The 16924-nt window shown below is 47.0% G+C and overlaps 1 protein-coding gene across 3 annotated transcripts in view; it reads left to right on the top strand.

Annotated features, from left to right (window-relative positions):
- LOC143960763 (peptidyl-prolyl cis-trans isomerase-like) overlaps nucleotides 1–16924 on the top strand; it is a 67396-nt gene that overhangs the window by 34380 nt on the left and 16092 nt on the right. Inside the window, exons 2-3 of one of the 3 annotated variants that reach the window (XM_077469638.1) lie at nucleotides 2492–2522; nucleotides 3133–3221. The exons of 1 other annotated variant lie outside the window; for it this stretch is intronic. In XM_077469638.1, coding sequence (XP_077325764.1) covers nucleotides 2492–2522; nucleotides 3133–3221 — 120 coding nt within the window. The remainder of the gene's footprint in view (nucleotides 1–2491; nucleotides 2523–3132; nucleotides 3222–16924) is intronic. One more of the 3 variants, XM_077469640.1, reaches the window with a different exon arrangement.

Here is a 16924-nt window from a genome sequence, read left to right as displayed (position 1 = left end):
TTTTTTCAAAATTGTCGCTCTATTTTTGTTTATAGCGCAAAAAATAAAAACCGCAGGGGTGATCAAATACCACCAAAAGAAGGCTCTATTTGTAGGAAAAAAAGGACGTCAATTTTGTTTGGGAGCCACGTCGCACGACCGCGCAATTGTCAGTTAAAGCGACGCAGTGCCGAATCGCAAAAAGTGGTCTGGTCTTTCACCAGCAAATTGGTCCGGTCTGAAAGTGGTTAATAAAAGGCATCAGTAGCATGGAGCTCCAGTTCCTGTCTGCATATGATAAGCATGAAATATTTATATACAACACATTTTATATTTACTAAAAATGTAAATTATATTTTTAAACTGTATTCTATTTTTCTAAACATATGAAATAAAGAAATTATATAAAAAAAGACTGTGGAGTATATTTATAACCATTTACATAACTATTTATTCATCAAAACTGCATGTACACTTTTTCTGTACAAACTAACCAGTTGTTGTGAAAATGGGGCAAAATGTAATGTTCCTAGGCTTTTCTCTTCTGATTGAAAGTTCTTCATATATGAAGTGCAGTAGCAAAAGCAGGATCATTCATAATGAACATAGAGTTAATCAGTGGCGGTGCGTCCATTAAAGGCACACGGGCACCGCCCCCCTCTCTCCAGCTACCCCCCCCCCCTGTGTATAATGGATAGATTCATGCATTGCATGAATCTATCCATGGCCACTGTAGCCAACTCCTATTCAGGCGTACGCCCCTTTTCGGATACCGGGCGCCTGAATTACAGCAACGGGAGGGGGAAGGGGGGTATTTTTGAAGCACCTGATTAGAGCCATGGGCTTTAATAGGCTTCAAAAAAGGTGAAATGCGAGCGCAAAACATTGCACTCGCAGTTCACCCAGGTGTGTTAGAAAAGCTAATGGATATTGGTTTTCCTAACAATAAACCGTCTCTCAGCCAATCAAGTGCATGGGACTGTTACCCATCACCTGATTGGCTGAAACGACAGGCAATACAATTTGATGCCTATCGGGAGGAGACATACGGAGGACACAGGAGCCGCTGTCTGACCTGCTGCAAGGTCTCACCACTCGCCGCCAGGAGACAGGGTAAGTGCCGGGAAGGCAGCGGACGGGGGGCTCACAGTGGCACTATTTGATGGGCACAGTGTCAGCATTTGATATGGTACTATTTTAATGGCACAGTGACAGCATTTGATGGGCATAGTGGCAACATTTGATGGGGCACAGTGGCAGCATTTGATGGGGCACAGTGGCTGCGTTTGATGGGGCACAGTGGCTGCGTTTGATGGGCACAGTGACTGCAATTGATGGCACAGTGGCTGCTATTGATGGGCACAGTGGCTGCAATTGATGAGCATAGTGACTGCGTTTGATGGGCATAGTGGCTGCCATTGATGGGCACAGTGGCTGCTAATGATGGGCAATACATAGTTATGTATATTGGAAATAGATGTAGTAGTTAAAGCCATTAGTTGGCTGTCTGGTGTGTGCATACTATGCATCCAATTCCCACAATTGCCAAAGTTTGCCTGTTTGGCAATTGTGGGAATTGGATGCATAGTATTGGATTCCAATATACTATGTGGACTGTAACTTTGACCTATTTGGAAGTTTACATAACCTCTTTCAACAATTTTCATTGGTTCAATTTCTCCATTATGATTCCCATTAGGCGACAAACTCCATTCTGATTTGTGCGTTTTCTCGCTATAACAAACACAGAGATTTTTTTAATACTGTCTTAGAATGACTTTCGTCTAATATTTTGAATTCTTTGGAGCATTGGCAATATCGCTTTGTTGGCTGCTCAATCAGTTTTTCCTGAAGAAGCCGATCCCGGGGCGTTTGCCTTTTCTTCACTTCTCTTGTTCGGTGAAAAATGGGATTAAATATGAATATGCCTTCTCTTGCAAATTGATGTCAAATCATCGTTTTTATGAATGTCTAAATTAAAATTGTGTATAGCTTGAATAAAATTGTAATATTTTAATATATCAAGATTTTTTTCTTGGTTAATATTTTTTTGATAGGATACCGTTAAAGTCCCGGTGGTTGGTGATTCCCCAGCCCTCTCTTGGCCCCCCCTGTTTTTCTCTGTTGTATTCACTAATATGGGGACGTGGTATCCTTAATCTGCTAGGACTCCCTCTCTCTCAAAAATGTTCTCTCTTAATGTCTACTGACTATAATATTTGAAAAACATTTGACCAGTAGAGAAAATGGCTTAAGAACATTTGATTTTGCCTCATTCAGATGGTTAGTCCACACAGAACAAATGTACAGGCAGTTTTGCTGAATAGATAGCTATGGGCTATGGTCAAACTTTGCTTGTTTTTTTTTCTATTTGCCTAAATGGAAGCATTTTAACACTGTGATCACTTGACTGAGACGGACAGCAGCTGCAGTAGCAGCAATATTCTAAGTGTAGATCTTTATGTGAGCAATGAAGTGCACCTGGCTGACCTCTCCTCCTATCCTTTCTTAGCTCCGGTTTGATGTAGTGCCCAAGACTGCAGGTAGGGCACTTATTCAGGTCACGGTGATATGAATACATTTCTCTTTGTGTGTGACTAACACAGTCAGTGAAAAAGATTGCAGGATTCACACAATGATAAACAATCTAATTACCCACCAATATGATGATACACAGTGTGGCATATATAAAGAGCATGCTGATGCCAATCTTTACAAAGAGAGTTTTTGAATTTACATCTAACATCTTAGAACTAACTCTTATCCAAACAGTATGTCTCTTTTGTATTATTAAAGGGTTAGTCCACTGAAGACTCATTTTCAGTTTTGAATGGATGATGATGGTTAGAATCATCAACCAGATATTGCAGATTTCTGCACCTGAGTTCTCAACTATATCAGCCCTTTATGCTCATTATGGAGAAAGCAAAAGCAGGAAAACCTTGCTTTCAGAGTCCACAAGTGATATAGGAAGCCAGTAGAAGATTTAACCAAACAGCGACCCTACAAAACTAAGATATGAGCTTTGGGTGGACTAACCTTCAAAGTAACCTTGTCTTCCCTGGGTTTACTGTGCCTTTATATTTCTTTGCTCAGTTCTTTGCAGCTCAATTCTTTTATTTTCTATTACATTATCAATTTTCACTTCTGTAGAGAACTTTCTGAAGCTATGTACTGGGGAAGTTGGATATGGCTACAAGGGCTGCACTTTCCACCGTATCATCCCAAGCTTTATGTGCCAGGTCAGTCTATATATATATATTTTTTTATATTATCACATTGAAATCGATGCATAATTTGCTGAAAGGGTCTATAACCATCAAAATACAATCCAATTTCATTTGAACCCACCACCTTTTTTCTCCTCAATAACCAACCTAAACTTCATCTTGTACCATTCTATTTCAATGCCTTCGTTGTCTCTTTCATAACCTGCTGACCACTGGAAACTGTTGCCAAATAAAGAAGGGCTAGTCATCAGTATTTCCTGTTGATTTCCTGTTGCTAATTTTCCCCCATTTGTGACTTGCCATGCCTTAGGCCCCTTTCACACGGACGATCCGTTCAGGTCCGCCTGTCAGTTTTTCAGGCAGACCTGATCGGATGCTCCATAGAGGTCTATGGAGCGTCGGATGTCAGCGGTGACAAGTCCGCTGACATCCGACCCGACACTGCGGTCCGTCGTCACCCGATTTCCCATAGGGGAGAGCGGCACTTTGACAGGTCCGTCCCTGTGTAGTGTGCAGAGACGGACCTGTCATCTTCCTGCTCAGCGGAGATCGCTCCGGCGATCCCTGCTGAGCAAGCGGATATCCACGGGGCGGATCAGCACTGATCTGCCCCGTGTGAAGGGACCCTTATTCTGCACTCTGTGGGGTTGATTTACTAAAGGCAAATAGACTGTGCACTTTACAAAGTGCAGTGTCTCCAGAGCTTAGTAGATGATCAGAAGCTGTGCTGCCTTCCATCATCCAATCATGTGCAAGCAATAATCCTGTTTTATTTTCCTTGCACATGATTGGGTATTCTTTGCAAAGTGAAGGTTTACCTCGTTTACTAAGCTCTGGAGCAACTGCACTTGCAAAGGACAACTGCACTTTGCAAAGTGCACAGTTTATTTGCCTTTAGTAAATCAACCCCTGTGCCTCTTTGTCAGTCCCTCCAGCAAGAAAAACAGCGAAAAGTACAGCGATGGCCAAAAGTTTTAAGACAAAGTCTACTGCCTTGGTTTTTATGATGGCAATTTGCACATACTGCAGAACGTTATGAAGAGTGATCAGATGAATTGCAATTAAATGCAAAGTCCCTCTTTGCTATGAAAATAAACGTTATCTCATAAAAAAACATTTCCACTACATTTGTGAAGAAGGCTTCAGGGAGCCCAAAAATGTCCAGCAAGCACCTGAAGGAGTGTCTCCTACAGTACATCTGCATGCACAGTGAAGCAAAGACTTTTGAAGGATGGCCTTGTGTCAAGAATGGCTGAAAAGTAGCCACTTCTCTCCAGGAAAAACATCAGGGAGAAACTAATATTCTGCAAAAGGTACAGGGATTGGATTGCTGAGAACTGGGGTAATATAATTTTCTCTGATGAATTCCCTTTCCAATTGTATGGGACATCCAGAAAAAATCCTTGTCCGGAGAAAAAAAAAGGTGAGCGCTACCATCAGTCCTATGTCCTCCAACAGTAAAGCATCCTGAGCAGTGGCCCATCCATTAGGGGCACAGGGGCGCCGCCCCCATCCATACATCTGACCCCCCAATCAATTTTTTATTTTTTTTGAAGCATGCGATTAGAGCCAGAGGCTTCAAAAAAAGGGTAGGCGTGAGCATACCCACTTGTGTGACATTAGTGAATCAATATTCACTACTGTCTCCCTCATTCTGCTCCCGGCCAATCAGGAAGCGCCTATTGGCCAGGGAGTCTTAGGACTCCCTGGCCAATCATGTCTCAGGACACACTTCCTGTTCCCGTGCTGCCGGGAGGAGAATGTCTCTCTGCGTGCTCCCTGGCAGAATCAGTCAGAGCGCCCCCCGGATCTTCCTTTCCCCTGCCTCCTAAGGTAAGGCATCCGCCGGACGTCTCCCACACTGGGGGGTGCCAGGTGATTGAGATGTTTCGGGGGGTGGGGGGTTACGGTTGCCGTCTGTCTCCCGCTGTGGTGGGAGTTGATGTTATTTTATGCCGACCCCCAAAAAATTTTGAGCACCAGCTACCACTGATCCCGAGACCATTCATGTATGGGGTTGCTTCTAAGCCAAGGGAGTGGGCTCACTCACAAATTTGCCTAAGAACACAGTCATGAATATAGAATAGTACAAAACATCCTCTGAGAGCAACTTCTCCCAACCATCCAAGGACAGTTTGGTGAGGAACAATGCCTTTTCCAGCATGATGGAGCACCTTCCCATAAGGCAAAAGTTATAACTAAGAGGCTTGGGGAACAAAACATCAAAATTTTGGGTCCATGGCCAGGAAACTCCCCAGACCTTAATCCCATTAAAAACTTGTGGTCAATTCTCAAGGGGCGGGTGAACAAAAAAAAACCCACACATTTTGACAAACTCCAAGCATTGATTATGTAAGAATGGGCTGCCATCAGTCAGGATGTGGCCCAGAAGTTGATTGACAGCTTGCCAGGGTGAATGGCAGAGGTTTTGAAAAAGAAGGGTCAACACTTAATTTCACAATGTTCCTGAGAATAGCAGTGAGAGGCAGCAGTGCCTGAAAGTGATTCATAATTCAAAAACTTTAACAAATTTTCTAGGATACATTTATTATGTCCTGCTTATCCCCTGCCACCACTCCCACAGCCTTTATGACAGCCGGGAATTGCTTTGTATTACACAGCAGGAGTGACTGTCAAAATATAGCCAGGCCTTTGTAAAATGACATTGTCACTAGTTTGCAAGTGTCAGAAATAAAATACAATGTCATTTTTTTTTAAAAAAAAGTATTGGTTCATTGTATTTACTAGTTCATTTGTATGTAATCAAAGGTGCAGTTCTTTTTTACCTGCCAAATTCTTCCTTAACCGGTTCCCGACCGGCGCACGCCGATGTACGTCGGCAGAATGGCACGGGCAGGCATATTGGCGTACAGGTACGTCCAATCTTTAATGCCGCCCTGCCATCGCTCGCATGCTGCCGGTGGCACGCTCGCGTGCCGGTCGGGACCCCCGTGAGTCCGGTCGCAGGTCCCGCGGACTCGATTACCGCGGGCTTACCCACGATCGTCTCATGGGGCGGCTGAACGGAGAAATGCGGTTGTAAATAGCATTTCCCATTTCTGCCTAGCAACTAGTGACGTTGATCTCTGCTCCATGTGATTGGAGCAGAGATCAGTGTTCACTAAATGAAAGCCCAGCCCCCCACAGTTAGTAACACACCCCTAGGAACACTTAACCCCTACACTGCCACCCACTGGTTAACCCCTTCTCTGCCAGTGTCATTTACACAGGAATCACTGCATTTATAAAGCAGTGATTGCTGTATAAATGACAATGGTCCCAAAAATGTGTCAAAAATGTCTGATGTGTCCGCCATAATGTCGCAGTCACAATAAAAATCGCTGATCGCCGCCATTACTAGTAAAAAAAATTATTAATAAAAATGCCATAAAACTATCCCCTATTTTGTAAACGCTATAATGTTTGCGCAAACCAAACAATAATCTCTTATTGTGTTTTTTTTTTTTTTTTTTTACCAAAAATATGTAGAAGAATAGGTATCGGCCTAAACTGAGGGAAAAAAATTTTTTATATATATTTTTGGGGGATATTTATTATAACAAAAAGTAAAAAATAATGCGTTTTTTCAAAATTGTCGCTCTATTTTTGTTTATAGCGCAAAAAATAAAAACCGCAGGGGTGATCAAATACCACCAAAAGAAAGCTCTATTTGTGGGAAAAAAAGGACGCAAATTTTGTTTGGGAGCCATGTCGCACGACCGCGCAATTGTCAGTTAAAGCAACGCAGTGCCGAATTGCAAAAAGTGGTCTGGTCTTTGACCAGCAAAATGGTCCGGTCTGTAAGTGGTTAACCATGCACAATTTTTAACCCCTTCCCACCCGCCCTGGCATCCCTTTTAAACGTTTTTAATGCCCAGGGGGATGGGAAGGATCGGCGATCATGTGATCACTATGATTGGCTTTCATAGTGATCACATGATCAGAAGCCGGTCCTGCCAGTTACCAATTTTTTTCCCCAGAGCCAATTTCGGCAGCTCAGTCCTTCTGCTGGGAGCATGCAGGGAGTGTGCTCCCAGCACATAAATACTGCCCGCCTAGCGACACATGTGCGGTGTGGGGCCATTAAAGGCCACCTTTTTGCCACCCCACATATGGGTTACTTGTACATAAAAGGGTTTACTTTTTCCAGATAAATCATTAAACTATCATGATACATAAACAAAGAAGCCAGGATTGTATTAATAAAGCCATTCAGTAATGCTATTGCAGTGACAGGCATTAGCCAGTCCAATTGCAATCAGAAAAATATCTTTTATTATCTTCAAAGATCTTTCTTTTCTATCTGTATGCTTTACCTCTACCTCATTACTAAAAATCTTCACATTGTTTCTCTCTTCCTTGGACAGTTGGATCTCTGTTTGGGAAGAACAAATCAATTTACACATATTATTATACAGGATTAATGCTGTGCCAGCAGTTTGTGCAGTGCTTTCCAATGTTTTGGGAGTTAGCATAGTTACAATACAATTCAAGATAAGAGGGCGAAGACCCTGTTCATAGAAGCTTTCAATCATCAAGGGAGGAGCAACTGTGTGGAGATGAGTTGATGGAGAAATTGAAAGTTCAATTGTTAGCAGAGCCCCCCCACTCCAAAGGACCCTCCATGTTGAGGGCAGTAGCCTGGTATGGTTGCGGAGAGGGGTGCTGGATTTTTGGGGGATCCCATGGCGTTTAAAAAAAAAATGTTGGCGTGGGAGTTCCCCTCAAAATACAAACCAGACTGAAGGGTCAAAAAAAAAAAAAAATTGATGTGGGTTTCCCCTCAAAATCCATAAGACCCCAGGGGCGCTTTGCAGGCGCTACAGAGCTATAAAGCGGTGCGCTGGCAGGATGCAAAAAAATGTCCTGTTAGCAGCATCTTTGGAGCGTGAAGGAGCAGTGTGTATACCATTCCTCCACCGCTCCTGCCCACTGAAATCAATGGGGCAGTGCGGCTATACCACCGGCAAAGCACTGCTGCAGCAGCGATTTGTGGGTGGTTTTAACCCTTTTTCAGGCCACTAACCGGGGTTAAAAGCGCCCCGCTAGCGGCCGAATACCTACACAAATACGACAGTAAAGTGGCGCTAAAAATAGCTTTGCCACTGATGCCGCCCCCGCCCCAGTGTGAAAGGGGCCTAAAAGATCCTTGTCTGGTGTGAAGTGAACCAGGGGGTGTTCGGCCCATCTCTAGTGATAGACAGGGTAGGTTAAGTGTAGGAGATAGCTGGACAATTAAAATGTTGTTACAAAGTATATCTCGGTTTATATTTGGCAATGTCATCAGTGGTAAATGAATTGATCAGAGAATTAAAGGTTGAAAGGAGCTAATGAGGACTGGATGAGAGGGTGCTACAGAGAGTGTTTGGCAGATCTGTTTGGCAGGATGCCAGGGGAAGTACCCTCAGGCATTTGGGGAAGATGGAGCGGAGAGTTCTGAGCAATATTCCCAATGCACATGTTCCTGAAAAGGGTTGAAAAGTAGGTGGGTTCTGCAGTGACCACCAACTGGAACCAGGAATTTGTCACCAGCACACCAGGAAATCCCATAACAGGGTCCAACGCTTTATTGAATGATCACAGCACAGCAAAGGATATTGACGCTTCGGAGCCACAGAGGACCCCTTCATCACGCATCCAAGGGAAGCAGAAGGTTGAGGGGGTCGGGGCGTGGCCTAGACATGCAGGAGTGAGGACGCTCTTTTCTGGAGCTCCCGGTCCGTGACCCCTCCGCAAGCCGGTACCTCAATAGGATCGCACATTTCGGCATCGCCGACATCCCCGCACGACAGCGGAACCCTGCCAGCCGAGCGGAGCCCTTCACTGCAGCGATGGAGAAGTACTTAGTCCCGCTGCAGCCCCCAGTCTCCACGCCGGATCCATCCAAGATGGCGCCCGCGGCCTCCGGCGCTCCGGGACATGAGGCACAGGGAGCAGGTGAGCAGATGACTGTGCAGGGACACGACCTGCCGCCGTTCTCCCCACCGAGTGACTTGTCCCCATGCCTCCCCCGCTCACTGTCTATGGCCTCACTAGACAGCCCAGACCGCAGCAGCCTGCCACCCTGGTTTCCCCATAACTCCCAACTGTCCCAGAGACCCTCTCACAGTGGATGCCTCACCCCCAGTTTACATGCCCAGGCTACTCCTGCCTCAGCCGCACAGGGGGCCAATCTGCTACCCACTCCTCAAGCTTTATTAGGAGACACAACCATACTGACTTTGCTACAAAACCTTCCCACTAAGGAGGATTTTAGTTGTATGGCAACCAGGATTGAAACGACCTTGCGTCAGGAGATCGCAGGGGTCAAACGTGATGTGTCGGCTACGAACGAGCGGGTGACCACCTTGACATCAGATGTTACCTCACTGACCACTAATGTTTCTGACCTGAAAGTCGCACATGATACCCTTGCTGACAGAGTCGCACAGTTGCAACTTCTAGTAGATGACCTTGAGAATCGCAACCGCAGACGTAACATCAGGATCAGAGACCTGCCCGAAGCCACGGGCCAAGCAGACCTCAAAGCCACAGTTACTGCTATATTTAACGCCTGTCTGGACCGCGCTGCTGACACAGCCATAGCCATTGATAGAGTCCACAGGACCTTGGGTCCCAGGAACCCCACAGAGAACCGGCCACGTGACGTTTTATGCTGCCTCCACAATTACTCGGTTAGGGAGGATATTCTGCAAGCGGCGTGGCGCAAAGGCAGCGTTGATTTTGACGGAGCCCAAGTCATCCTTCTGCCAGATATTTCCCGCAAGACCCTCCAGATGAGACGCTGTCTGCGACCCCTCTTGGAACGCCTCACTGAACGGCGGATACCATACAAGTGGGGTCATCCGTTCCACCTCATAGTGCGCAGAAATGGGAGACCTCTGGCGCTGCGACACCCTTCTGAGGTCCCGTCCTTCCTGGAGGCCTTGGACCTGCCCCCGGTTCCGATCCCAGACTGGTTAGCTCCGGTCGTTCACCTGGGAGCCCCGACGAGCAGCCCCTCAAGTAGGCCGCAGAGAGGGAGACGCCGCCGTCGATCCCAACGTCAACGATCGCAGGCCCCTCAAGATCGTGAACTCTGAAAGAGCGCAGTAGTTTACCCACTGTACCTGTGTTACACCCCTTTTTTCTTTATTGCTTTTTCTCTATAAATATAGGTGGCTGGAGCGTCCAATTTAGTGTTCTACACCTTGCAACGGATCATTCCCCCCGGCGGCCTCACGCGGGGAGGGGAGGGACACTTCAAGACCAGTGATGGACATGGCGCTTACTGGACGGTGACCTGGGATGCTGGCGGTACTGTTTAACGTTCTAACCACTGTTTATATTTAGGTGCCCGAATCTCGGAGCTCTTTTTGTTTTTGGAATTCCTGGGGGTGTCCCCCGGATGCTCCTGGACGGTGTTCCTGCTCCCTCCCCTTGTTCTCCCCCCTCCCTCCCCCCCCCCCCCCTCTCCCCCCTTTTTTTTTTTTTTTTTTTTTGGGGGGGGGGGGGGGGGCGGGGCGGTTGCCTGGGTGGGATACTGTTGTCCATGCTCTGTGTTGCAAAGTTAGATATGTTGATTGAATTATGCACTGTTCTACTGTTGCTGACTACCTGCTACTAGCTAATGGATGATGTTATCTATAATCTGTGTTGCAAAGTTAAATAGGTTGGTCTGATTGTGCGCTGTCCTACTGTTGTTGACTGCTTGTTAATAGCTGCTGTGATGTTCTATGATGTGTTGGATGTCGAAGTTAAGATGCCAAAGAAGCTCCGTGCATGCTCAATTGGGGATGCATGGACCACAGGCTGCTGGAGGGGTACTGCACCGACGAGTTCCTCCCCCTGCAGTGCCTTACCGCTTCCCCCACTAGGCCCTTCTGCCTTAACCGGCAGGTTCTCTCCGATAGGAGCCTTAGCATCTCCCCGACTTATCCTTCCCCCTTCTACCCTCTCCTTCCCCCTCCCCCCTACCTACTGCTTTTCCTCTTTCTTCTTATTTTCCTTGGTATTTGACTTCTATTTCTACTTCCGACTCTGGTGGGGCCCTTCGGCCGGGTACCGCTGCCGACATGACACTGAAGCTGGTTTCCTGGAATGTGAAAGGGCTGAATGTACCTGAAAAAAGGTCCAGCTGTCTCGCAGAATTGTGGTGGCTGAGGCCCCAAATAGCCTTCCTCCAGGAGACCCATTTCAGGACAGGCCAAATACCCCGGCTTTACAGTAAACACTTCCCCCTGGCTTATCACAGTACGTCGCCTACCTCCAAATCTAGAGGAGTATGTGTTCTTCTTGCTAAAAATCTGCCGTGGCAAGTGTTAGCTGTCCAAGCCGATAGTGAGGGGAGATATCTCTTCGTTAAGGGAACCCTCCATTCGCAAACTTTTACTCTGGCAAATCTGTACATGCCGAATGTGGACCAGCTGCTGGCATTGGAAACCTGCTTGGATGCTCTGGCTGTATTCTCGGAGGGCACTCTGATTGTGGGAGGGGACCTTAACCTCACCCTAGACCCCCACAGAGACTCCTCGTCGGGCACTTCTGCGATATCTGCGAGAACGCGTTCGCACATTAGAGATTTGCTGCATTCTCATCGACTGATTGATGTGTGGCGCACGCTCCACCCACAGGATAGAGACTATACGTTCTTTTCCTCCGCTCATGGTTCTTACTCGCGTATAGATATGTTCCTGGTCGCCCACAATGTTATCCCGGCGGTCACAGACGCTCAGATAGGCCACATAGCCCTATCCGATCATGCTCCGATCTCCTTGACGCTGAAGCTGCAACAGGAGTCCCGGGGTCAGTCCTGGTGGAGACTGAATGAGTCTCTCCTGAAAGACCCTGAGACCCATGCAGACCTACTTAGGGAAATAGACAGTTACTTTGAGCATAACCGAGATTCCGTTTCCAACCCCCTCATGCTTTGGGCTGCTCATAAATGCTACATTAGGGGCATTCTTATTAAACATGGTCATAGACTTAAAGTGGCCAAAACAGAGGCTCTCTCCACACTTATTGCCAAGCTTCATGCATGTGAACAACGGCATAAATCTCAACCGACTGCTGCGTTGGAGGTGGAGGTGAGAGATCTTAGAGAGCAAATCAGAGACTTCTCTCTCTTTCAGGCCAAAACCAGACTTATGTGGGTCCGCAGGACGTACTATGAATATGGAGACAAATGCAGTAGGTCCCTAGCGAACTCCCTGCGCACCCAGCGCAATGCGTCTTTCGTCCCGACCATAGCTTCCCCTTCGGGGACTAAGCTTCATGATTCCAGGAAGATAGCAGAGAGCTTCCGATCTTTCTATGAAGGCCTATATAACTTGCACCCCCGGGATTCAGGAGAAGCCCCCCAGGCCAACACGGCAGCCATTGACGACTACCTTGCTTCGGCAAACCTCCCGTCACTGACACAGGAAGAGATGGAACTTCTCTCGCAGCCAATCTCCCCGGAGGAATTGTCGGCTGCGTTAAAAGACTCACCCAAGGGCAAGGCACCAGGCCCGGATGGGTTCACGGTCCCATACTATAGGGCCTTCCTCTCTCTGTTATCCGCGCCATTTGTGTCAGCCTTTAATGCTCTATTGGAGGGTCAGACCTTCCCGCCAGAGCTGTTACAGGCCAGCATATCGGTCATACCCAAGCCGGGGAAGGATCCTCTGCTCTGCGCAAACTATAGGCCCATCTCCTTATTAAACTGCGACCTCAAGCTCTTCACTAAGATATTAGCAGAGCGGTTGGCGCCCATTCTTCAGCGCCTGATACCTCTGGACCAGGTAGGGTTTGTTCGCAATAGGGAGGCCCGAGACAACACGACCAGGACAATCAATGTTATTGAACGTGCTAGACGCCTTAAACTACCGATTATGCTGCTCTCTGTGGACGCGGAAAAGGCGTTCGACAGGGTGAGCTGGCCTTTTTTGCTAGCCACTCTGCGAAGTCTGGGTATACCTCCCCCCATGCTTACATGGGTCTCGGCCCTTTACTCGTCTCCGACGGCGGTGGTAAGGGTCAATGGATTTGCCTCGTCGCGTTTTACTATTGGCAATGGAACGAGGCAGGGGTGCCCGTTGTCCCCCCTTTTATTTGTCCTGTCGCTTGAACCCTTGCTGCATCATATCAGGCAGAACGTAGATATCAAGGGATTGGACACGCCCTCGTACCACCACAAGGTCGCAGCTTTTGCTGATGACCTCTTGTTTTATGTCTCGGAGCCTCACATTACTTTACCGAACCTTTTAGCGGAAGTAAGACGATATGGCTCACTGTCTAATTTTAAAATCAATTTACAGAAATCGGAGGCACTCAATGTCTCACTGTCTACCAACGCCCAAACGAGTTTAAGCTCTAACTTTCCCTTTCGTTGGGCTACTGAAGCTATACAATATCTCGGTACCAAGATCCCCCCGGATCCACATCTGATTTTTCAATTGAATTTTCAGCCACTCCTAAAAATTTTTGCCGTAGATCTAGAGAGGTGGTCAAAGTTGGCGACCTCCTGGTTTGGGAGATGTAATGTGCTCAAAATGAATGTAATGCTCAGACTCTTGTACCTATTACAAGCCTTACCGATAAAAATCCCCCAATCATTTTTTAAAGCCATGCGCACTGCCTTTATTCGTTACGTATGGCAAGGCAAGCCTCCAAGACTCAGCAGAGCACTACTGCTCAGACCGAAAGACAAGGGTGGGATTGGCCTCCCAGACCCGGCGTGGTATTATACGGCGATCCACATGAACAGAGTAGTCGACTGGTGCAGACATCTGAGGGATAAGCTGTGGGTTCGACTGGAACGTGAATCCGTGCCATTTCCACTTGAAGGTCTGCCATGGAGTGGTCCGAGCTGGTCGGGAACAGTACGGGCGCACCCTCTCATTGAGCCAACGCTGCGAGAGTTGGACAGATATTTTAAGCTGACGGGCGTGCCCAGTTTCCCGTCACCCATGACTCCCATTATTGGACACCCATGTTTTGAACCAGGCACGACGGACAAATCGTTCCGCCTCGACCTTGGCCAAGACTTGGTGCGGGCCTCTTCTTTTCTTGGCCTTGGAACGTGGTCAGCGGTCCCTATTATGTACGAGGAGTTAGCTGCCACGGCCCTGGGACAGTGGAAGCTTGCCCAACTCTCCCACTTCTTGAAATCTCTACCGAACAGTAGCGAGTTCCGCAGACCCCTAACATCGTTTGAGGAAATGTGCTCAGGGGAGGGACCAACCCGAGGATCTCTCTCCCTGTCCTATCGCATCCTACTGGATCAACTCTCCCAGGGTCATCTGGTGTTCTTGGAAAAATGGGAGCGGGACCTTCGTATCCGGCTCTCGCCCGAACAGAGGAGTCGCGCGCTTCTATTTGCGCACAAGTCCTCCCTATGTAGTAAATACCAGGAAATAGCTTATAAGATTTTGACCCGATGGTACAGGACCCCCACTGTTCTGGCAGCTATGTTCCCTGGTCACAGCCCTCTGTGCTGGAGATGCGGTGAACAGCCTGGCACGTTACTACATATCTTTTGGGAATGCTCACAGTTGACCCATTTCTGGAGACAGGTTCTTAGTATCATTTTAGACCTCACAGCTGTCGATCTGCAGAACGACCCGGCGGCAATTTTCCTCAATCTGACCCCACTCTCGCACAAGAGGTATCACAAGTCTCTCTTAAAGCATCTTCTGAGTGCAGCCAGGGCATGCATACCTAGCGTGTGGAAGCAGCGGGCCGCTCCAACGGTGTCTCACTGGTTTGCGAGAGTTTGCGACATCTGCCGTATGGAACAGCTCACTTCGGCTCTGGGCGACAAGGAGGAAGAACACACTGCTCGATGGTTGCCCTGGAGTTTGTTCCGGTTCTCCGACGCTTACAGATCCTATCTGTAGGCTCTGGCACGTATACAGGGGAAGGGCCCCGGCCGTGGGAATCCATCGGAGTCCTCCTCCTTTCCATCATTTCTCATATTCCACTCTGATTCACTCTCTCCCACCTGCTCTGTAGCACTCTTAACCCCCCATAACTTTCACTCTGCTTACCCCCATCCCTTTCTCCTCACTGCTTGCCCCCCCCTCCTTCCCTACCCCCCAACCCCCTCATATAGTTAAAATGCACGGTGATTGCACAAACCTCTCCTTTTTGTTTCCTCGGTTTCCCAGCTAGGGGTGGGTGTCCCTTGGGAGGGTCCCGGCTGAGCTCTTTGTCCGATAAAATGACAGTGACCGATGTCGGCTACCCCTCGACCTGGGCTTGGAAGGGCGTTGCCCCGGGGTTTGCCCTCATTTCTAAGTGGACACTGGGATGCCAGATAATTTGACTACGATAACGTGATGGTTTAGACAAGGCTGGGGCCACTGCTTTAGCAAACTGATTGGTTTTCCCTGATCCCCCACAAAGTGTTGGTTGATTATGTGAGTGTTTTTGTTACCCTGGAAAACTGAGTGATCTATGTCTTTTACAGTTTTTCCCTGTATTACCTGCAATCCGTAAATAAAGAATTTAAAAAAAAAAAAGAAGGTTGAGGGGCATAAGATGAAAGTGAGATTTATATGAGTGCACATACCCCACTATCTGGAAGTTTATTCATCATGAGGGGTCAGTATTATCAGGATGTGGTGAGTGCAGTAATAGAGAGAGGGTAGCAGTGAGGTTGATATATTTAAACTGTGTGGTGGAAAAGAGGGGTAAAGTAATGAGATATTGAGAAGAGATAATACTATTGTGAGAAGGAAAGGTAAAGGGGGGCATTTTACAGGGTGGAGATAGTAGAAATCGGACAAAGAAAGAAAGCTTTGTATAAGAAAATGCAAGTTCAATTACAGTCTGTCTGGACTGGAGCACAGTTTCTAGATATTTTTTTTTCATGTTTCTGCTTGAGACAAACTGCTTGGTACTTGTGCATAAATAGTACTTGTACCCTGTACTCCCTGGCTGTGCCTGATCGAAATTTATTGCGAGATGGGCCTAGGCAGTGTTTGTTAATTCATTAGTTCTGAACTGATGAGACACTTGAATAAATGCTTATAACATACACTCACCAGCCACTTTGGGGTTTATTTATGAAAGCTAGAGAGGGCTAAATTAGTCACAAATCAGCTTCTAACCTCAGCTCATTTAATTAAGCTTTAGCAATAAAACCTGGAAGCTGATTGGTTTCTCGGCAAAATTGTGACAAATGTTGCCCTCGCTGGCTTTAGTAAATAAACTCCTTTATTAGGTACACCTGTTCAATTGCTTGGTAAGGCCCCTTTCACACATGCGGACAGTATGTCCGTATTTCCTCCATCCGTTAAATAACCACTCATTACAACCAATGTATGCAGAATTCCATCTTTGAATGTACAACACATCGAACCTTGTCAGCTAAGAAAAGGAAACTGAGGCTACAATTTGCACAGGCTCACCAAAATTGGACAACAGAGGATTGGAAAAATATTGCCTGGTCTGATTCGTCCTTATTTCTTTTTTTTTATTATTCTTTTTATTTGTTTTAAAAGAGAAAAGTACAGAACATAGCCTTGGGGCATTCCCCGGCTCAAACAATACAACACAACAGGTAAGGCAGAACACCTAAAAACTATCATCCTAACCTAAAGAACATACAACAACCAAACCCCATAGCTTGCTGCTAAAATTGACAGGAGTAATGTAATTCCCAGTAATTAACATTAAGCTTAGTGATGCACTACAGGCAGTCTACCAACAGAGGTCCACAAGTGGGCGTCAACCAGATACTCAAGCATCTC

This window comes from Lithobates pipiens, unplaced genomic scaffold (assembly GCF_037356315.1).
Source record: "Lithobates pipiens isolate NorthernLeopardFrog02 unplaced genomic scaffold, aLitPip1_a1.2 Scaffold_8, whole genome shotgun sequence".
Lineage (NCBI taxonomy): Eukaryota > Metazoa > Chordata > Amphibia > Anura > Ranidae > Lithobates > Lithobates pipiens.
This window is presented reverse-complemented; position numbering and strand designations above follow the sequence as displayed.